The 19,805-nt window shown below is 39.5% G+C and overlaps 2 protein-coding genes and 1 long non-coding RNA gene across 15 annotated transcripts in view; 2 read left to right on the top strand and 1 right to left on the bottom strand.

The window, feature by feature from the left end:
- Positions 1–19,648, top strand: part of CEP290 (centrosomal protein 290) — a 54,093-nt gene extending 34,445 nt beyond the window's left edge. For 8 of the 13 annotated variants that reach the window (XM_077934782.1, XM_077934783.1, XM_077934785.1 and 5 more), the window contains 20 exons: positions 385–654; positions 1,069–1,176; positions 2,273–2,472; positions 3,982–4,195; positions 4,933–5,070; positions 6,749–6,970; positions 7,573–7,689; positions 8,410–8,555; positions 8,916–9,071; positions 10,082–10,205; positions 13,393–13,527; positions 13,766–13,852; positions 14,431–14,595; positions 14,876–14,998; positions 15,462–15,634; positions 16,598–16,739; positions 17,193–17,266; positions 17,359–17,462; positions 18,598–18,695; positions 19,460–19,648. In XM_077934782.1, the coding sequence (XP_077790908.1) occupies positions 385–654; positions 1,069–1,176; positions 2,273–2,472; positions 3,982–4,195; positions 4,933–5,070; positions 6,749–6,970; positions 7,573–7,689; positions 8,410–8,555; positions 8,916–9,071; positions 10,082–10,205; positions 13,393–13,527; positions 13,766–13,852; positions 14,431–14,595; positions 14,876–14,998; positions 15,462–15,634; positions 16,598–16,739; positions 17,193–17,266; positions 17,359–17,462; positions 18,598–18,695; positions 19,460–19,648 (2,985 nt within the window). Of the gene's footprint in view, positions 1–384; positions 655–1,068; positions 1,177–2,272; positions 2,473–3,981; positions 4,196–4,932; positions 5,071–6,748; positions 6,971–7,572; positions 7,690–8,409; positions 8,556–8,915; positions 9,072–10,081; positions 10,206–13,392; positions 13,528–13,765; positions 13,853–14,430; positions 14,596–14,875; positions 14,999–15,461; positions 15,635–16,597; positions 16,740–17,192; positions 17,267–17,358; positions 17,463–18,597; positions 18,696–19,459 lie in introns of those variants that run through there. The other 5 variants (XM_077934784.1, XM_077934794.1, XM_077934793.1 and 2 more) reach the window with 3 other exon arrangements.
- LOC114605171 (uncharacterized) lies at positions 741–16,602 on the bottom strand. The gene is made up of 2 exons (XR_003708518.2): positions 16,133–16,602; positions 741–2,564 (listed from the first exon to the last, which is right to left on the bottom strand). It is a non-coding gene; the product is annotated as an uncharacterized LOC114605171 (long non-coding RNA).
- Positions 10,215–13,384, top strand: LOC144328972 (uncharacterized). The gene has a single exon (XM_077934796.1). The coding sequence runs from the start codon at positions 11,562–11,564 to the stop codon at positions 12,318–12,320; it is 759 nt and encodes a 252-aa protein (XP_077790922.1). The 5' UTR covers positions 10,215–11,561; the 3' UTR covers positions 12,321–13,384.
- Positions 19,649–19,805: the final 157 nt, after the last annotated feature.

The raw sequence follows: 19,805 nt of genomic DNA, 5'->3' as shown, positions 1-19,805 counted from the left end.
CAGGTTGGGCTTTGACTCCACCTGCTGCTCAAAGGCAGGAACAATGTCTTGGGAAGCAGGTAGCTCCCAGAATGCACTTCAGTTGCTCCTGCCTTTGATTAAAACAGCTATACTGTGATGTTCTTTGTTGGTTGTCTAGTTCTGTTGACCTAAAAATAGATAGATAGATAGATAGATAGATAGATAAGATAGATGAATAATCTATCTATCTATCTATCTATCTATCTATCTATCTATCTATTCTGGTCCTGCCCCCACCACTTGTTTTTCACAGCTCCCCACTTGCCTTTATTTCCCCACTCTTTTCTCCATGTTGAAAAAAGAAGAAGAAATCCTCTCAATTATTTTTGTCGTTTTTGGTAACAGAGATTTATTTTATTACAGAAACTGAAAGAAAAAGAAGCTGCTTTGTGGAAAGCGGAGCAAAGTATCTTATCCAGAGACAGGATCATAAATGAACTGAGGCTTCGATTGCCAGCATCATCAGAGAGAGAGAAAATAATAGCAGAGCTTGGACCAAAAGAGGAGGACTCTGCTGCCTCTCCTCGTGCTCTGAAAATTGCGCACCAGACAATTGCAAATATGCAAGCGAGATTAAATCAAAAAGAGGAAGTGTTGAAAAAGTACCAACACCTTTTGGCCAAAGCAAGAGAGGTATTTACAATACAAAATGCATGAGCTGTTATTGTAAACAGCCCTGGAAATTTTGAATTGAAGGGCTTTGCAGAATTTTTTTAATGAATAAATGAATGGAAAATGCTGGGTTACACAGGGCCATTTGAACTGGGCAGTGGTGGCACAGAGGTGCCATTTGTGTGAATTGGTGTTTCCAACATGACTTGGGACTGCATTATTTTGAGTGCCATTCATGGGGGAAAGTCCTGAATACGTAGCATAAGGAAGTGAAGGAAGTTAAAAGTGACTTCTGTGTTTGGAAAACTTGAAGAGTATTGCCTTTTGTTGTGGACATCCTTTTCAGTTTCTTTAGTGTGACAAGATTAACTATTTGAAATTTTTGTAGAATAGAATGGACACAGAAACAAATATATATATTTTTGCACTATTTAGGAACAAGAGGAAATTGCAAAGAAACATGAAGACGACCTCAGAGTGCTACATCAAAAGTTAGATATACATGCTGACAGTTCTTTTAACAAATTCAAGCAAACTGCATTAGTAAGTATAAGTTTTGTTCATGATTTATGCATTTGAGGATTTGGGGAATGAAGATAAGATGGGGACAGAATTGAAAAATGGTGATTTCTTACCCTTTTTGCTTGGATCCAGCAAAGTTCAAATGTAAAGTACCGTATTTTTCGCTCTATAAGACGCACCAGACCACAAGACTAGTTTTTGGAGGAGAAAAACAAGAAAAAATATATTCTGAATCTCAGAACCCAGAACAGCAAGAGGGATCGCTGTGCAGTGAAAGCAGCAATCCCTCTTGCTGCTCTGGCTTCTGGGATAGCTGCGCAGCCTGCTTTCGCTCCATAAGACGCACACACATTTCCCCTTACTTTTTAGGAGGGAAAAAGTGAGTCTTATAGAGCAAAAAATACGGTAATTTGTGGAAGCTGTCTCTTTACAGCTGCCCACCCCACCGTCAAAACGCTGGTCCCATGGGTTGGAGACAACCTTGGGATTTTTTTTGTTTGTTTTTAAAGAGGAATACATATGAAGTGGGAAGTCAACGGAGATCACTGTCCCACCCATTGAGTGAGCTGAATCAATCAGAAGCCCTTGTGTTCCAGCCACTGAGTTCCATCAGGCTTCCACTGGCTTTCTGCAGCCTTTGGGGCACCATTAGTGACGAATTGACATATAAAGCTCTTAAGGATCTGGGCCCCAAATTTGCAGTGATGACTTCATATCCTGTGACCGTGGCCCAATGTTTAAAACAACAAAGATGCCTTTCTTATGATATCATCAGTGCCATAGTGTACTGCATTCCTGATGATAGAAAAGTAATAAAACACACACTGGTAATAAAAAGGATTTCTGGAAACCATTTTTAGGAATTTTTGTAAAATGCTATTTTTAGACAAGCTATTGTTAGGGCTTCACAGCATGCGAATGAAAAACATGGTTATATTGCAAGAATTTACCAGGTAAATAAGGGCAAATGAGCCGTATTGTACCTCAACTTAGTTAAGATGCAAATATATCATGCATCTTAGTTTATGCATTACATCCAGGATATGAGTTAAACAGTAATATCAAACAAACAATGGGATATTTATTTATTCATTAGATAACCTGTTTTGTTCCACAGGAGTTGGTGAAAAAGCCATCTTTAGCTGTCCCAGCAAATAAACATTTAATTCGTCTGGCAGAGATGGAGCAAACTGTAGCAGAACAGGACAGTTCCCTTGGATCCCTTCTGAACAAATTAAAGAAAACATCGTCCGAATTGCAGAAGCAAAAGCAGATTACTTTGGCAAAAATCAAGGAATTTGATAACATCAGGGTCCAGTAAGTGTAGATTAGAATTATACTTCATTCTGTAAATGATCTGCTGAGATCTTGAGAGTCGTCATGTTTCATCAGTCTTTAGAAAACCTTGGCTAAAATATATAATATAAATAATTGTAGAGGGAAGCATTCAGCTTAAACATAGAGCTCATTTTCATTATATAAAAATAATAGGTTATTTTTGTTTTCAGGAGTACTTCATTATACACCTTTAGGCGCCAGGCAAAAATGTTCCTTTTTAACCAGGCCTTTGGTTGACCTGATCAACATCCCATACCCTTTTAAAATGTGGCTCTTTGGCGGGGCGTATTATTGGGTTATTGCTTTTATTTTTATTTTATATACTGTGATCTTTTTATGTGAACCTCCCTGAGACCTCCAGGCATACGGCAGTATATAATAATAATAATAATAATAATAATAATAATAATAATTAATAATAGCAGCAACACTATCTTTTAAAGGTATGTTGAAAAGATCAGTTCATTGGGCAGTATCCAACTAACAGTTCTTCTTGCACAAGCCCTTTTGGCTGAACTGTGGAGCTTCCTCTCCCACCAGGCCCCCCAACCTGCTCTGGGGGAACCCCAGAACATATTTATGGATTGCATGGGGAGAGGAGAGGGAGAATAAGTTTCATTGCTTGGGCTAGTGGAACTGCTTCGTTGGATACCACCCTTTGGTTTTTATAGGATTTCGTTAAAAGAATAAAATTGGTTGTAGTCCATAGCCTGTAGTCCTATTTAGTTCAGCTTCATTGCTCTGGAATAAGCATTATGTAGACAGTGTCCTTCCCTCCATAATTAAACCTGTTACTGGGGTTGTTATATAGTGTCTTTTTCCCCAAATTAGATTTAAGTATACGTGACTGGATTGTAACTACTTGCCTTCAAATTACTGGAAGGTTTGACCAGTTGGAATCCATTCACTGGTCTCCAGTCTGTGCATCACAGAATCAATGTACAGTTGGGTGGGGAACCCATGACCTTCTAGATGTTGCAGGACAACAGTTCTCATTCTCCTTGGCCATTGGCTTCGCTGTATGGGGCTGATGGAAACGGAGTCCCACAAGATCTGAATGGCCAGTTTCCTCATTTCTGGGTCACATGCATTAGATTCAGCTTTGATAAACCCCATTCAAACATGAAACTTAACAAGCAGACATCTGGCAGAGCTCTCAGGATTTTTATGCGGTGGGTGGTGGCATGGACTACCCTGATGATTCTCCTCCTAAGCATATGTTTTGAACAGTAGATTTTTGAGCCACGAGGTGAAATAAAATGAGGACATTTGTTTGTTAATGAGCTATGAAGAAAATAAATGAGAGAACACAGCTGACTTTGCTTATCACAAAGACAGTTTGACAGTGTGTTGCTCCTCTAGGCTGCTGTTGGGAATAATGTATAATTATAATCGAAACGATGCAATACTTCAGCCTAGTTAGTCCATCTGGAACTCGCTCAATTTTGCCAATGGATGTCATTATTATTTATTATTTTGCTCTGCTAGGCTTGAAGAGAAGCATGCATCTGAAGTGAAAAAATTGAAAGATGAAGTGGATGAGCTAAGAAGTTTGTTGTCACAGATGGAGAAAGAATTACTGAATGCAAAACTGGAGCTGGAGGCCCAAAGAGAAGCAAATAATAGAGCTCCAACAACTACAATGAAAAATCTAGTGGAACGGCTGAAGAATCAGCTAGCCTTAAAAGAGAAACAGCAGAAGGTAAGCATGGAAACTAGTAATTGGGTGTAAACCAGCTCATTTTCTCTAACAGAATTATTTCACCTTTTTTATTGTGAGCCTCTCTGCAGGGACCTACTCATTCTTCTTACATACAGTGTCTAGTATATTTTAGACATTTTTGTGAAATAAGAACAATAAAGAATTAATTGAGGGAACATTGGCTTGAATTCTATAACTTTTTGAATGTCGTGGACTCAACTTCACTCCAAACACTTAACCAGTTGCTGGATAGCACAGGAGGGGAGAATGCTCTTGTGCTTAAATCCTGCTTGTGGGTTTCCTACTGTGAGAACAGGATGCTGAACAATTATTATTATTATTTGTAAACCCCCCGCCATCTGACTGGGTTACCCCAACTAGATGGGCCACTGGTCTGAACCAGCATGACTCTTCTTACTGCCTTATGTTAACTGCCACCAGAAACGATGGCAATATATTAAGCAGAGAGCTTGTTGAATATTAGGCTACTTTATTATTTAAACTTAATATTAACTCTATGTACTGTTAACCTTTTCCCTCTATATGTCATAGACATATATCTTATTCCTGTTTTTTATCCCTGTTGGGGTTTTTTTTAAAATTGCTTTCTTTCTTTAGCTGTCCAGCAAAGCACATAGGCATATAACTGCAAAATGTTGACCTAGATGTTAAAAGGATTTGTGTTTATTGTTTTTCATCAAATTTAATCATTTTTAAGATTGATAAATATTTTTCAGGCTTTGAGTAAAGCACTTCTGGAGCTCCGAGGAGAAATGACAGCTGCTGCAGAACAACAGATTATTTCTGTAGCATCACAAAAAGAGGCACACATGAACGTACAACAGATCGTTGACAAGCAAACAAAGGAACTGAGGGTGAGCAGGAACCCCCCCGGACTTCCCGCAGCTCTTTTGAAGTCCGGCGAGGGTCCAAGGGATTCCCTCCCAGCCGCCCGCGTTTAAAAGCACTCCGGGGAAAGCAACAAAGCGCGCCACACTTTGCTGCTTTCCCCGGAGTGCTTTTAAAGGCGGGGGCTGGGAGGGAATCCCTTGGACCCCCCCCCCCCCCCGGACTTCCCGCAGCTCTTTTGAAGTCCGGCGAGGGTCCAAGGGATTCCCTCCCAGCCGCCCGCGTTTAAAAGCACTCCGGGGAAAGCAACAAAGCGCGCCGCGCTTTGCTGCTTTCCCCGGAGTGCTTTTAAAGGCGGGGGCTGGGAGGGAATCCCAAGGACCCCCCGCCGGACTTCCCGATGCTCGGGGAAAGCAGCGCGCTTCGCTGCTTTCCCCAGAGTGCTTTTAAAGGCGGGGGCTGGGAGGGAATCCCAAGGACCCCCGCCGGACTTCCCGATGCTCGGGGAAAGCAGCGCGCTTCGCTGCTTTCCCCAGAGTGCTTTTAAAGGCGGGGGCTGGGAGGGAATCCCAAGGACCCCCGCCGGACTTCCCGATGCTCGGGGAAAGCAGCGCGCTTCGCTGCTTTCCCCAGAGTGCTTTTAAAGGCGGGGGCTGGGAGGGAATCCCAAGGACCCCCGCCGGACTTCCCGATGCTCGGGGAAAGCAGCGCGCTTCGCTGCTTTCCCCAGAGTGCTTTTAAACGCCGGCGGCGGTGACCATGCCCCGCCCCGTCCCCGCCGCCCGGCATCGGGGCATGGTCCCAATGGCGGGGGGCGGGGGGAGGCGTTCCCGCCCGCTGCCCGGCATCGGGGCATGGTCCCGATGGCGGGCGGCGGGGGGAGGCGTTCCCGCCCGCCCCCGGCATCGGGGCATGGTCCCGATGGCGGGCGGCGGTGGGAGGCGTTCCCGCCTGCCGACCGGCATCGGGGCATCGTTCCGAAGCCCGGCGGCGGCAGGAGGAGCTGTCCCCGCCCCGCCGCCAGCCTTCGGAGGAGGTCCGAGGACAGCGGGGAAGACGCGCTGCGCTTCCCCGCTGTCCCGGAGATTTCCCTATGGGCTGTCGTCTTGCAAAGCAAGCCCATAGGGAAATTCGTTTTGCGAAGCGCCTCCGCGACAGAAAACCCTTTCGTCTAGCGGGTTTTCCGTCTTGCGAGGCGTTCGTCTTGCGAGGTACCACTGTACATATATTCCTGGATTGTACCTCTAGCATTTCCACTAAAATTATTTCAGTTAGTAACTTTCCAAAAGACAGGTGCTGCCTAGAAGAATTGATCATACTGGGCTTGATGCACCAACGCCCCAGCTTTTGATGTTGAATCCAGCAGCATAGAGTCTTAATGCAACAGAGTATTTGGTGTGGTTAAGAAAAAAAGGATCTCTCCTTTTAGCTTTTATTTGGTCAAAAATGTACAGGGTCAGGGTTTTTAGAACTGTGTTTTTAGTAGGTGATATCTAAGATTAGTCACATTCAGAGTAGACAAATAGAGATTGTATGTTGACTTGTATCTTGTTTTCAGTGGATCCATTCTGGGTTTAATAGACCATGATATCACCCAATATTAGCAAATGTTTATTGTCTGACATGGCATGCATTGTCATTTGTTTCTTTGTTCATTTTGTTGGCAGTCTGGAAATAATATATCATAAAAAAATATTTTCTTAGATTCAGTTAGAAGATTTAAATGACCAACTTTCAAAACTTAAAGATGCCCTCAAACTAAGCAAAAATAAAGAGAATTCATTACTAGATGAGGTGGATGATTTAAATCACGAGCTTCAGAAAAAAGTTAAAGCCCACACTAAATTTCTAAGGGAGAGAGAAGAGATGGAAAAAGAAAATGAAGAACTGAAAAAGCGGATTAAAAGGCTAACCAATGCAATTCAGGTAAATAAATTTTGAATTATAAAACAAAGAACATTGTTTTGGTAGTATACAAATAAATTGCATATTTCTTGAGTCACTGGTTGGCTGGTTTTGCACTGCAGCAAATCATCTGAACGTTGTTTCGGTTCTAATTGAGAATTTTGTACATTGCATATATATTTATCTGAGTTTGCAATATATAAATGAATTGAATAAATAAAAACCTGGCAACTATGATTAAGTGCAAATCAGCCATCTTATCTATGTATCTGTGCTTGTGTCTGATTTAAATCTTAATTATAATCTTATTTATATACTTGAAGCATTAAACTTGGTTATTTGAATGAAGAATATTTGCATGTGTAGAACGCTTGCATTTTCCCTTATGTGCATGTGTGTGTGTGTGTGTGTGTGTAATATATATAATCATTCCTTAGAGCCAGTGCTTCTCTAATTAAGAGCATAATCCAGAAAAGACAGCCACTGTGTATTTTGCATTATTTCAATGGAGTTTGCATATCGCATCTGGTTGTGCAGTGGTGATACCTGCTAAAATACTCCCAGTGTCCACAGTCATGATGCATGGCAATTAAAGTTAGTTTAAACTTTTCCCAATTTTTCAGGGAAAAGCTGATGACCAAAGCCTGATAGAGGAACTTCAAAGAAAAATTAAGAAGTTGGAAAGTGAACTAGGAAAGAAGAGTGATGAGTCAGAAATGAAAACCCCGAGAGAGGACAAGGTATGAGAGATGCACGACTAAAATAAATTTAGCTTACATCATTTCTCACTGTCATGTTGGGTTTTTTTTTGGGGGGGGGGGTTGCATTATAATGACTCCTTTGCTTTGTTATGAATGCAATACTTTGTGGGCAGGGTTGGGTTAAAGTTTTGTTTTAGCACAGGGGTCAGCAACCTTTTTCAGCCGTGGGCCGGTCCACCATCCCTCAGCCCATGTGGTGGGCCAGACTATATATTCTTTTTTTGGGGGGGGGGGTAATGAACAAATTCCTATTCCCCACAAATAACCCAGAGATGCATTTTAAATAAAAGGACACTTTCTACTCATGTAAAAACACGCTGATTCCCGGACCGTCTGTGGGCCGGATTGAGAAGGCAGTTGGGCCACATCCGGCCCATGGGCCTTAGGTTGCCTACCCGTTTTAGATCATTGTTAATGCTATGTGTGATGTGTTTTATACTGTTTTGATATTGCAAGGCTTCTTAGGTAGGCTGTGCCCCCAAAGGCAGAATGCAAATGAATGAATAAATGAATGGTCAGACAGCATGATTGGTCCTATCGATTGGTCGATTCCACAGTGAAGAGGATAGAAAAAGCAGCACATCAAACATTTATCCGTGCATTTATTAAAGAAAAATAAGCAGACTTAAATATGGATGTTTTCACTCTTTAGAAATAACATTGGAGTACTTTACATTTTTGTTTTTGGTCATTTTGCAGAGCTCTAAGGAAGAATTAATTAGATGGGAGGAAAGTAAGAAATGGCAGATGAAAATGGAAGGAATGAGGAACAAACTGAAAGAAAAGGAGAAGGAAGTAGAGTCCTTAGCCAAACAGTTAAACACAGTAAAGGAACTCTTTTCAAAGTAAGCTTACTTTAATTAACAAAACTTACAGCAATATGACATACCACTATTTATTGCACAAGGACATGGTGCTATAGTAGTGTATTGTATGTCTGTAAGGCTGCAGATCTCACTTTCTCAAATGTAGTCCACTGGCACAGTTTTCTAGATCTCCTAATTGTAGGTACTCCTGGGGAAAAACTTCCTCAAGTAGGGCTGCAATCCTGTACACATTTCCTGAGAGGGAATCTCATTCAACTGAGTAGGAATGATTTCTGAGTAGGCATGCATCAGATTAAGCAGACCAATTAATCTTCAAATGTTATTTTGTATGGAAGCAAATGTACCATTATATTAATGAAAATCCATTAAATACTACAGGGCGGATAAAGAAAAAATTACTTTGCAGAAGAAACTCAAGAACTGTGGTGTTACTGTTGATCAGGTTGTAGGAGTACGAGCCTCTGAATCAGAGAGAGAGCTGGAAGAGCTACGAAAACGAAATATAGATTTGGAGAATGAGATTGTTCACCTGAAGTAAGAAATATTACCAAAAAAAGTGTGCTCTGTTTTTTTGTGGTCTTTTCTAAATAGGCACTTTTGATTTATTATATTCAGTACATTTCAAGAGAGCAATGTTCCTGGAAGCTGAACATTTTAACCATTTTGAGGAATTAATACAAGCATGGCATTAAAAAATTAAATTAGTTTTAATGTACACACTATGCTGGATACTTGTTTGTTTTAACCATGGTTTTGTTCAAGAAGCAGACAGGCAAACAAGCCACAGCTTATTTTTCTAAAGCTTAGTTTGCTTTCTAGTTGTTCTTGTCTCATGACTGTAGCTTGGTGAGCGGTTGGGGTGAGTTGGCTCAACAAACCATGGTCAAGCACAGCTTTGGGGTTTGGGCGTTACTCCAAATCATTGTAACCCAATAACCAATTGTGGCTTCACAAGATGGTTTGTTGGCAGAAACAAATATGGGTAAAGTAGTAAGCTGGGTTCAGATTTTCAGAAAAACCATACTTTAGCTAAACAGCTATGGGTTAGCTTTATGTACAAATTAGGCTACTCTTGATATTTTAGAAAGGAATGCTGCTTTTTCACAAACAGGTATTTTCTTAAAAGAGGATTAAAGTTTTCTGTGGCACCCTCTTATTAACAAGTTCAGTGCAGAAATATGTATTTTTAGGAGTTCTGACGAAATGATTAATCGTGGTTAATTGAAAATGGAAGTGAAACCTTCTGTTCAATTGTTCATGGTCATGTTGGAGGAGGAGAGGGGAATGGGTGGTGTACATTACAAGTCCGAGAGTTATGCATGTAAAACTAAAGCATAGTTTAGCATTGCATCTGAACCAGATCAATAGGTGTGTGGATAAATATATTTTATGTAATGCTGTAGGATAGCATGTGCATTATAGGAAAGCTGCTGCATATCTAATGCTACTCATCTTTACCTATGTTTAAGTAGAATAATTATAAAAATGTAAATCGTATGTCAAGTCATGCACTGGTTCTGCAATCTCACATGCTTTTTATGCAGGACACAGTATGCTGTCCCTCGAGATTCTGTTGTAGAAGATTTACACTTAAAAAACAGATACCTACAAGAAAAGCTTCTTGTATTGGAGAAACAGCTTTCCAGAGACACTTTTTCAAGACCTTCGGTAGGTTAATCTATTCTTATTACTTGAATCATGCAACCGTGTGTGTGTGTGTGTGTGTGTGTGTGTGTGTGTGTGTTTACATTCAACTTGTAGCCTTCATTGTGTAACTTGTAGCCTTCATTGTGTCTTGTTTCTGTTCTTTATCTCAGCTGATGAGAATTTTAATGCCTGTGCAAGTGCTGCAGAAACCGGGTGCTTAAAGCTTTGTAATTCTGAACACCAATGGGTCTGTACCTGGTTGTTTTGTAATGACAGCGTTGTACTAACATTAGGAGAACCTTCAGATTTTATATTGGAAGGACTGAAGTGAGAAGATTGAAGCATCAATGCCTGTCTTGAGGGGTGATGAGAAAGCATATAAGGTCCTGTAATGGGGGAAGAATTACTGCCTGAGCAGGCTTAGATAAAAAGGGAATTTCAATTCCATCTCCACTAAAGAGATACACTGAACTTAGTAACATCTGAATACCCCCACTTAAAGGTTTGAACTTAGTGGAAGTGAAAAATGCAAATTCAGAGTAAGGCACATTTTAGAAAAAGGATATAAAATCAGTGTCAGTGTATCCTTATGTTATGATGCAAACACATATTGTGCAGTTTTAACCTTGCTATTTCAAGAACTAGAAAAGGGGTTGGACCCAACTCGCATCTTAAGTAAGGATAAAATTTGGGGGGCTTTTAAGTTCAAAAAGAAGGCTAAAGAGAGTATGATACTGATTTTTAAAACTTGTTAGCGTTATGGAAAAAAATATGAAAATTTTATCTTCCTTCTTAATGTTATAATTCAGGGTTGCACTGTTAAATTGCTGGTGTGGCAGTGCATTCAAGAAAGACAAAAGAAAATACTTCTTCAAACCACTTATGGTCTGCTTATAATAGTCATTACTGCAATACAGTGATAATTGCTAGCTTGGATAACTTGAAAAAAAAATAGACAAACTCAAAGGTCTGTTTAGTGGCTCTTTTGTTACGACTAAATGGAACCTTCAATCTTCAGAGGCAGTCTGCATCTCAGAGTATTAGATGCAGGGACAAACAGTGAAGTACCTACCAGGAGCATCTGACTGGTCAAAAACAGAATGTTGAACTAGATGGATCACAAAGTTCTGTTAGATTTAAGGACAGGAAAAGAAATTCCCTTTTTTATTTGAATATGGCAGCTTAGTTTAGAGACATGTGGAAGCAGAGGATGAATTAAGCTTTAGAGAACTGAAACCAGATAAAATTTATGTACTGAACGAGTCCACATCATCCTGATTTGCATCTTGTTTCTTGTTGCAGTTAAGCTATATTCCGATTAAGTTACATTAATGTGAATAGGTGTCATCCTTCCTTTACTATCTGCTACTTTTTTTTATGCAACATTACCTTTCTCTGTATCAGAGCTCTCCATGTGAGACAGCTGCATTGGCTAATACTTCTCTTACTACTAACAAATTCACTAAGCACAAACATCTGAAATATCTGCCTAAGAGGACTCTGTTGGGCAACACCAAGTCAAGACACCAAGCTTTTGATGATATGACTAACACAGATGACGATGGGAACAATGAGGGGACGCATATTACAGACGAATCCCATCAGACTGCCAAAGGTGTTACTGTCAATGGAATTCCAGAACAGCACTTTGAAAATGGGGGAAATCGAGTGGATTTAGAGGCAGCATCAGAAGGTAAAAAGAGCAGCTCTCCAAAAATGAGTTCCTTTGAAGAGAATGCAGAACAGAAAAATTCTTCTGCTGAAGAAGAGAAAATTGACCAAGAATGTGAAATAACCAAAGGAGAAACAGAAGAAACTTGCAAGCATTCTAGTGGCAGCGGTGGTGGTGATGAAGAAGATGAAGGTGATGGTGAACAAGGAAAAGCAACAGGGCATGAATCTTGTCCTGACGGAAAGAGCTCCATTCAGCCTAACTCGGAGGAAGCTGCTAATCAGCCCAGTGATTCTGATACAGAAATTGAAAAAAATAATGATGAGATCATGGTAGAAGATGCCTGTGAGAGCCATCAAACTGAGCAAGAGAGGGCTGACCTGATTCCAGAGTTTTGTGAAGTTCCTCAGGTTTGCCAAAAACAAGAACTCCCTGCTTTTCCCCTTTACCAATCCTTTGTGTAGCTGATCCTGCTTGAAGTCTGTCATGTAGTGTGACCAGAAACCCCATCATTTCCTAGTTTAACCTACAGCACCATCATAGTAACTGTCCACACCTGAGGCTTTTTGCTCTAGAATACAAGTGCATAGGATGAAATAGGCTGCCACATCATCCAGGACAGTGAATGAAATGTAGAAAATTGTACTAAAATATGAGCTTGTACTTCTACAACAGAAATATTCCAGCATATATCCTGAGCGTTGTTTATGGTTCATTGTGAATGTGTCTTGTTGCTGTTGCTTGTTCAAGCCCTATATGTTCAGTCATAGAATTGTAGAGTTGGAAAAGGGGCCCCTCCTGTGATTAGTCACTGGGAGGGAAGTCGGAAGGGGCCCAAACAGCTAGCCTTGATATCTCTGCTGCATCCCTGCCACCTGCCGTACCACCTTCCATGTGTTGCATGTGCACCCAAGTAGGGCTTGAATTTGTTTCTTATTTGTGCATATAATACTGCAAGTAGTTATTAGCCACCATGAGCAGCATATTAGCATACAGTTCTGTGCATAGTGGCTAGCTGTACAAAGTAGATAATATTTTCATAACAGAACCATGGCAGGTGTTGCAGTGAGTTGAGCTCAAATCAAATATTACTGTTAAATTCTGGTTGAATTCAGTGGAACAGTACTCACGGAATTATCGAGTGAATAGGACCCAGGATTCACTACTATAATGCATATGTGTATAATGCGCATGTGTATGTGACAGCTGCTGTTAGTTCTGCTTACTGGGACTGTTCTTGGAAATGGGCTTCTAGCCCATTTCAAAACACAATTCAAACTGCTAGTCCCTTTAAAGCCTTAGCAGTGAGCAACATTTCTTTTTGACAAGTGTTGTACCAGACGCCATATATCAGTGACAAACCCAAAGACAAAAAGAGCAATGCAATTGTAACATTCTGGTAAATGCCTGATCTGTTTATGGATAAACTGATCAGGCATTTACCAGAATGTTACAATTACATTGCTATTTGTCAAGTGAAACAATGCAAATATTCAGCATTTTGATACTAATCTTTCTCCTTTTCTGCTTGCTAAGACATCAGGATTAGGATCAGATGATCAATATCAAAAAGAACAAGAGCTTCAAAAGGAGAACCTAATGCTATCATCTGAAAATATGGAATTACGATTCCAGCTGGAACAGGCCAACAAAGACTTGCCAAGATTAAAGGTATATTTTTAACATGCAGTGTGTTGACGGGTGCCACGGAATGCCAATATATACTTTGGGGTTCATGAGTCCTTTCATTATGAATCATTTATATGATAAGTCACATATATAACCTTCATTTACCCCAAACAGAAAAATTCATTAGATAATAATGGTTCTGATCAATTATTTTCAGTGTAAACTGCATAATTTTTAGAGTATAGTTTTCAGCTGGGTAAAACTATTTTATTCTCTTTAGAACCAAGTAGCTGATTTAAGGGAAATGTGTGAGCTCCTGAAACGAGAGAAGGCAGAAGCTGAGCGGAAGCTAGGCAATGTCAGAGGGGTATGTATTAAACATTGTGGAGCTTAAATTTTAAGAACAAGTGTAAACCAAATATTTTGTTTCCTTTTTCCTAAATCATACTTATTTTATAGCTATTAACTATTCACACAAAAAACAATATGAAATGTTTAACTTTGGGAGTCACATACGCCTCTGCTTCAAAGAATGCTGAGTCCCAGGATTAAAGTCAGCTATCTTAGAGAACAAAATGCCACTGTGGCAGCTGAAAGGGAAATTTCCAAGTGAGTTAAAAGGGAATGCAATTATCTGCACTTTTCTGGGCATGTGACTCTGGATGGATGAGTTTCAGGGCTAGAACTTTCGAGCCAAGTGTTGAGTTGTCTTGATTGCATTAAGATTATAGGGAACGTTTGGCTTTTGCATGACCAAGTTTATCATCCATAGAAAGATAGATAGAGGTGGTCCTGCGAAAACACAATTCCGGCTTGCCAACCCTTGATAACTAATGTTTCAGAAAAAGCTAAAGATTCTGTGAGAACTAAATGAAAATGAACTGGTGCTGTCTAATAACTGGAGTTCTTTGACATGAAAATGACAAATATTTCTTTGTTGTATAGTCTGGAAGAAGTGGGAAAACTATTCCAGAATTAGAGAAAACAATTGGTTTGATGAAAAAGGTTGTGGAGAGAGTTCAGAGAGAAAACGAAGAGCTTAAGAAAGCACCTGGAGTAGTCTCCAATGAAAAACTGGCCAGCCTTGAACAAGAAAATGAATGTTTAAAGGTAACATATTCCCTTTTCAAAGCAGTATGATTTCATTCTTTAATATAAAAATTTAATGTATATAAGATCCATGTCAGCACTTTCAATGTATACATGGAAAGCTCAGTGTAGGATTCTATTTTAAACTTATTGGTGATTTTTAAAGAATTACACACAGCTGTCTATAAATTGGTGTGAGGTTTTTTCCTATACTTAAATGGGCACGGTGCTTTTTTCCAGTTTGTAGCAATATCAACGTGACAGATAACCAATACTCTTTTTTATTTATTTCTGAATTAAGACTGAAATGGAAAAACTAAAAGTTCACCTTGGAGGGGAATTGAGTATGCGCTATGAACTGAAAACTAAAGGCACAGAAAAGATAATTGCTGAAAATGAGAGAATCCGGAAGGAGCTGAAAAAGGTACATCTGTGAAAACGTTGATATCATGAAGTATTCTTATTATCTTTCAGTTCTTCTCTCAAAACACAAAGGCCTTCTAGCTTAGAATATCTAATATAGCTTTTTTAAAATTCCTTGTTACAATGGATCCTTTGGGGCATAAAAACCCTGGCATGTTAAAGCATGGTATATAGCAAGTAGGAATTAATACTCTCCTTTTGCACTTCCGTTGCACAACAGCTTCAACACTTCTGTTTCATTCAGAGCAGGGTTCTTCATTACATCTGAAACAAAGATGGTTTCTGAGATCTAGGTTTGTAAGCATGTATTAAAACAGTTTCTCATTTCGGATATAATGAACAACTCGTTTGAACTGAACGGTGCTTAAACTGACATAAGGTGTAGGCGTACCCTGTTTTGAAAAATTCCATCTGAACCATTTCAATGCATGCAATATCTTGGGGGTTTTTTTGTTGGTCACTAGGAAGCAGAGAATTCAGAGAAGCTACGAATTGCAAAGAATAATCTTGAGATAATAAATGAGAAATTGACTGCAGAACTGAAAGAGACCATAAGGAAGTTAAGCTTGGCAGAAAGCAGAAACCTGCAGGTTGAGGGAGCTGATGGCAAGGGTGGGAAATCCATTGTGATAACAAGGTAAGAACTTGGAAGATTAATTGGATAGCTTTGCTTGTCTATTTTCCTCATTATTGCCAATAAACGAGACTTATTTTCAGAAGTAATAAAAAAATTGTACATATCCAGTATATGATCCTGAGTCGTGTATACAGTATACTTATTTAGTCAGTCATACATAACCGAGTTAGGAAAGTGTATGAAATGCTGTTTGGGACAGTTGCTGACTGTTGTTAGACTACTGTGAATAATATAGTGTGCAATAGGAGTGAGTTGATTTCAGGTTGGTTTTATTTTTATTAAGAGTCCATTCACACGTTCACATTTGTTAAAAGAGGACATACTTTGGGACTTTTTGATAGTTAAATTATCCTTAATTTGCACTCCAGTTAAAGAATATAATAAACGCCTTGGCTATATCAAACCAGGCTCTGCCTAGTCCAGGATACTTTGCAAGATTCCCAGCAACTAACAGGTATCAAGTGGTCCATAGAAAATGGTGTGCTCATGAATACTCACCATCATATAGATTTCTTCTCATATTGTAGGTATTTTCTTTGAACTTTGAGCAACAATGTTGGAAAGAGGGAAAGTATCCTTTTTTTTAAAAAAAAAAGCCACCATCACCAAATTGATAAAGCATCATACTGGTTTCATATTTACTGAAGAGAAATGGCTAAAAAATTGCCCACCCTCCTTATTTATATCTTCTCCCACGTGTGAATGTCATTAGTTGGATGTTTCTGCTTTGTATATTAATGGAAAAATAAATGCAAGTTGCACAAGTTCCTTAATGAAAAATTTGTAAAGTGTGGTGCCTTAATATAATTTGTAGATCAGCAAGTCTTGACATATAAAACATCTTTCCCACACTGTTTTGTAAAATGATCCCTCTTTGCTGCACTCCCTTGATAATAGCAGCTTAAGGTTTTATTCTAACGTCTAGAAACAATGTTTTGAACAGATCTTAATTTTCTCTTTCAGAATGTATGAAAATAAGATGAAAGAAATGGAAGCTGATATTGCCAAAAAAACTCAAGCCATTAGTGATCTTAAACAGGCATTACAGAAATCCACAGAGTGTGAAGAAAAAAATGAAAAATATATTGAAATCTTAAAAGAACAGGTAAGTAAACATGATTCTGGGTGTAATTTGCCAACCATCTTTAATTTATATTTTATTTGCAAATTTTTAATGCACAATCTACCTTTTGTTTAGGATGCTGTACTTTCCTCTCCTCATCTAGAGGAAAGGCCTTGCATTTGAAATGGCACCATCTTCTGTTTGTGTCACGTCTTCTGGCTTTACAAAGAACAGGGTTGTTTTTTAAGGGTCCCTTATAGTTTTATTTTCAGCAGCTTTTTAATTCATTACTTTCTAGCATTTTCTTTCCTTTGGAGGCAGGCATGCACTACCTGTTCTTGTCCACACGCCACACCCCAACCCCAACCCCAACCCCAGACAGCACAGGAGCTGAACTTTTGTCTTCTGGGTTCTTTGTTCTGCTACAGGCAATCTGGCAAAGACCTAGAAATTTCTAATGTTAAAATAAAAGTATTTTTTTTCTTCTATGTAAAGGTTGAACTTCTCAAACACTTTCCTGAGGATGCCAAAACAGAGCAAGGGCTTGCCAAAGAACTTCAGCTTCTCAGGTAAAGCGAAGAAAAGCTTGTTTCTTCTATAGATCTACATGGAAAAATATTGAGGACTATCTAGATCTTTGTCCTGTTTTATGCGGTTGCAGATTAACCAATGATCGTTTGGAAAAGGAAAAGGCAGAGTTAGCTTACCAGGTGGAGAGTTCTCGAAAACAGACTGAAGTTAAGGAAGATGGTGGATTTGCAGCTGGTAACATTTAAAATACTACAGATCAAACCTACCAAAGACTTAAATATAAAGAAGCTTCTCTCACACAACAGGGCTGTCTAGCCTTCTGAAAAGCTACTTCCTAGAATCAGGGACTTATCTGAACAATGCGGAATGAAGTGTGGACGGCTAAAAGAGGGAGGAAATGGTAGACGTATGTGAGCAAAAGTGCCTTCCACGCAAGCAAGGGAAGGTTTAGGACTTTTGACTAATAGGTTTTTGAATGTGAAGTAAATTACAGTAAGCAGTATCTAAGTTTTTGTAGAACCATTCTCCCAGAATATCCACTTTTTGTCACAAAGCAACTCAGGTGAAGCTCTAGAAAACCTGGGACTCCCTGGTTTTATTTAATGATAAAACTCATCTTGAATTGTCATGTAAGGACTTTATTTACTCACCTGGCTGGACCAATGAAACGGCTTCATTTACTCCACTTTTATTGGAAACTTTACATTTATTGAGGGAAATCACATTAGCTTTAGAATATTACATTTCAGGAAAATGAGAACAGAACACTGGAAAGTAGTGGTAGTTTTTACTGTACTCTGAGGTTATACAGCTGTTGCACATAAGGCTGTTAAGTGGCCTCTAAAACCTATGAGTATTACCTACATGTATGAAAAAAAGTAGGCCAAACTGCCTGTGGTACAAGCCTAGTAAACACATGAGCAATTAGACTATTTGTCTGAAGATGCCTGAACAATATGCTTATGTAAATAATGTAAAGGTGACTCGCTATTTACGTGGGGGTTCCGCTCCTGGGCATGTCCTGGACATGAAGTCGTGTAAAATGGAAGCACCCTGGAGAGGAGTCCTCAACCAAGGCCTGCTGTCCCTTACGCTCACAGGAGTCACAGTGGTGGCATAGCAGGCACAGCTGACATGTATGGGACAGCAGCACTTGGCTAACCAGATGCTCCCCATTTCTGGGTACCACTTCCTGGTGTCTTGCACCGCATGCAAATCAAAGGTGTGTAAATGAGGAGCTGCCTGTAAATGTTTGCAGTAAATTATTAACTTTGTAGCAGTAGAGAGCAGACTTTCTAGCTAATTTGTAACTTTTGAGGCATCTTCATCACACACATACATATGGAAAATCTTCCATTTGAATCCCTAGGGAAAGATGGAAACTATAAACTACTGGCAGAGGTAACAAGCCTCAAGACACAGTTGAAAACCTCCGATTTAGAACAGCAGCGACTTCATGTAAGAGTTGTAAATATTCCAATTTCTTCCAGATAAGTATCTGTTTATTGAGAAGATTTTCAGAATGTGTTTTAGCTATCATTACCCACAATTTGAGGCAAGCTATTAACAGTCATTCCTTGCTAGATATTTCACCTGCCACTCACAGGTTACCTCTTTCCTATCAAGCTTTTCAAGACAGGTGAGATTTCCCCATGTTGGATTGTAGATTCCCAAAGGTAAGATACTACCAGAGATTTTTAACCTAATTCTGTGGAAAAAATAGTGAAACTTTCCCAAGTGCAAAGCTTTGGGGTTTTGAGAGTAGATCTAGCAAGAAGAAAGACTATGAAGTTCCAGCAAGCAGAGAAAATGGGAAAGCAAACCCAAAGCTTGTCTATAGGAGCTAAGGCAAGGCTCTCTCCCACAGATACATTTCTGTATTTCTACAGTCCTACCTAGCAAAATGAAGAGAAACGACCCACCTGAAGATTCACTCCTCTGCTACAATGAAAAGTTGCATCCATGTTCTTAAACTCGGAGCATGAGCTAGCCAGACTTCTGGGTCCCATTGATTTTAGTGGGCAAAGAGCTACATTCTTATATCCCCACTAGAATCTCTGGGATTTAAAAGTACTTAACTTTGGCTGGATTGTGCCCATTATGTTTATGGCCTACATTTTACATCAAAGCCCCAAGCGAAAGATGAAACAATGCACATGTATCTGAGATGAAGTTGTTAGGATTTAATGTGTAAGGATTTATTGTGTGAAATTTTTGCTGTTCCTCGTTAGGAAGAAGTCAGAAAGCTGAAAAATGAACTGGACCACTTTGATCCATCCTTTTTTGAAGAAATTGAGGATCTAAAATACAACTATAATGAAGAAGTTAAAAAAAATATTCTCTTGGAAGAGAAATTGAAAACACTTTCTGAACAGTTTGGTGTTCAGGTAGATATTCCAGCCAGAGTTTCTATTGATTAAATGAAAAGGTACAGAATGTTTTCGAAGAAGACCTGAGACTTGGCACAGAAAAGAAACAAGAACATTCTAATGTCAGGGGTCAAACAAGCTTTGTGTTTCAGCTCTTGCTAAAGCAAGCATCTCCATGAGTTACTGCTTGTTTTCACTTCTGCAAACA

The sequence above is a fragment of the Podarcis muralis genome, chromosome 10, assembly GCF_964188315.1.
Source record: "Podarcis muralis chromosome 10, rPodMur119.hap1.1, whole genome shotgun sequence".
Lineage (NCBI taxonomy): Eukaryota > Metazoa > Chordata > Lepidosauria > Squamata > Lacertidae > Podarcis > Podarcis muralis.
The sequence above is the reverse complement of the archived record's forward strand: the minus strand, read 5'-3'. Positions and strand labels throughout refer to the sequence as shown.

Coding starts and splice junctions, on each gene's coding strand:
- LOC144328972 (XM_077934796.1), top strand. CDS start 11,562: ATGCAACATTACCTTTCTCTGTATCAGAGCTCTCCATGTGAGACAGCT.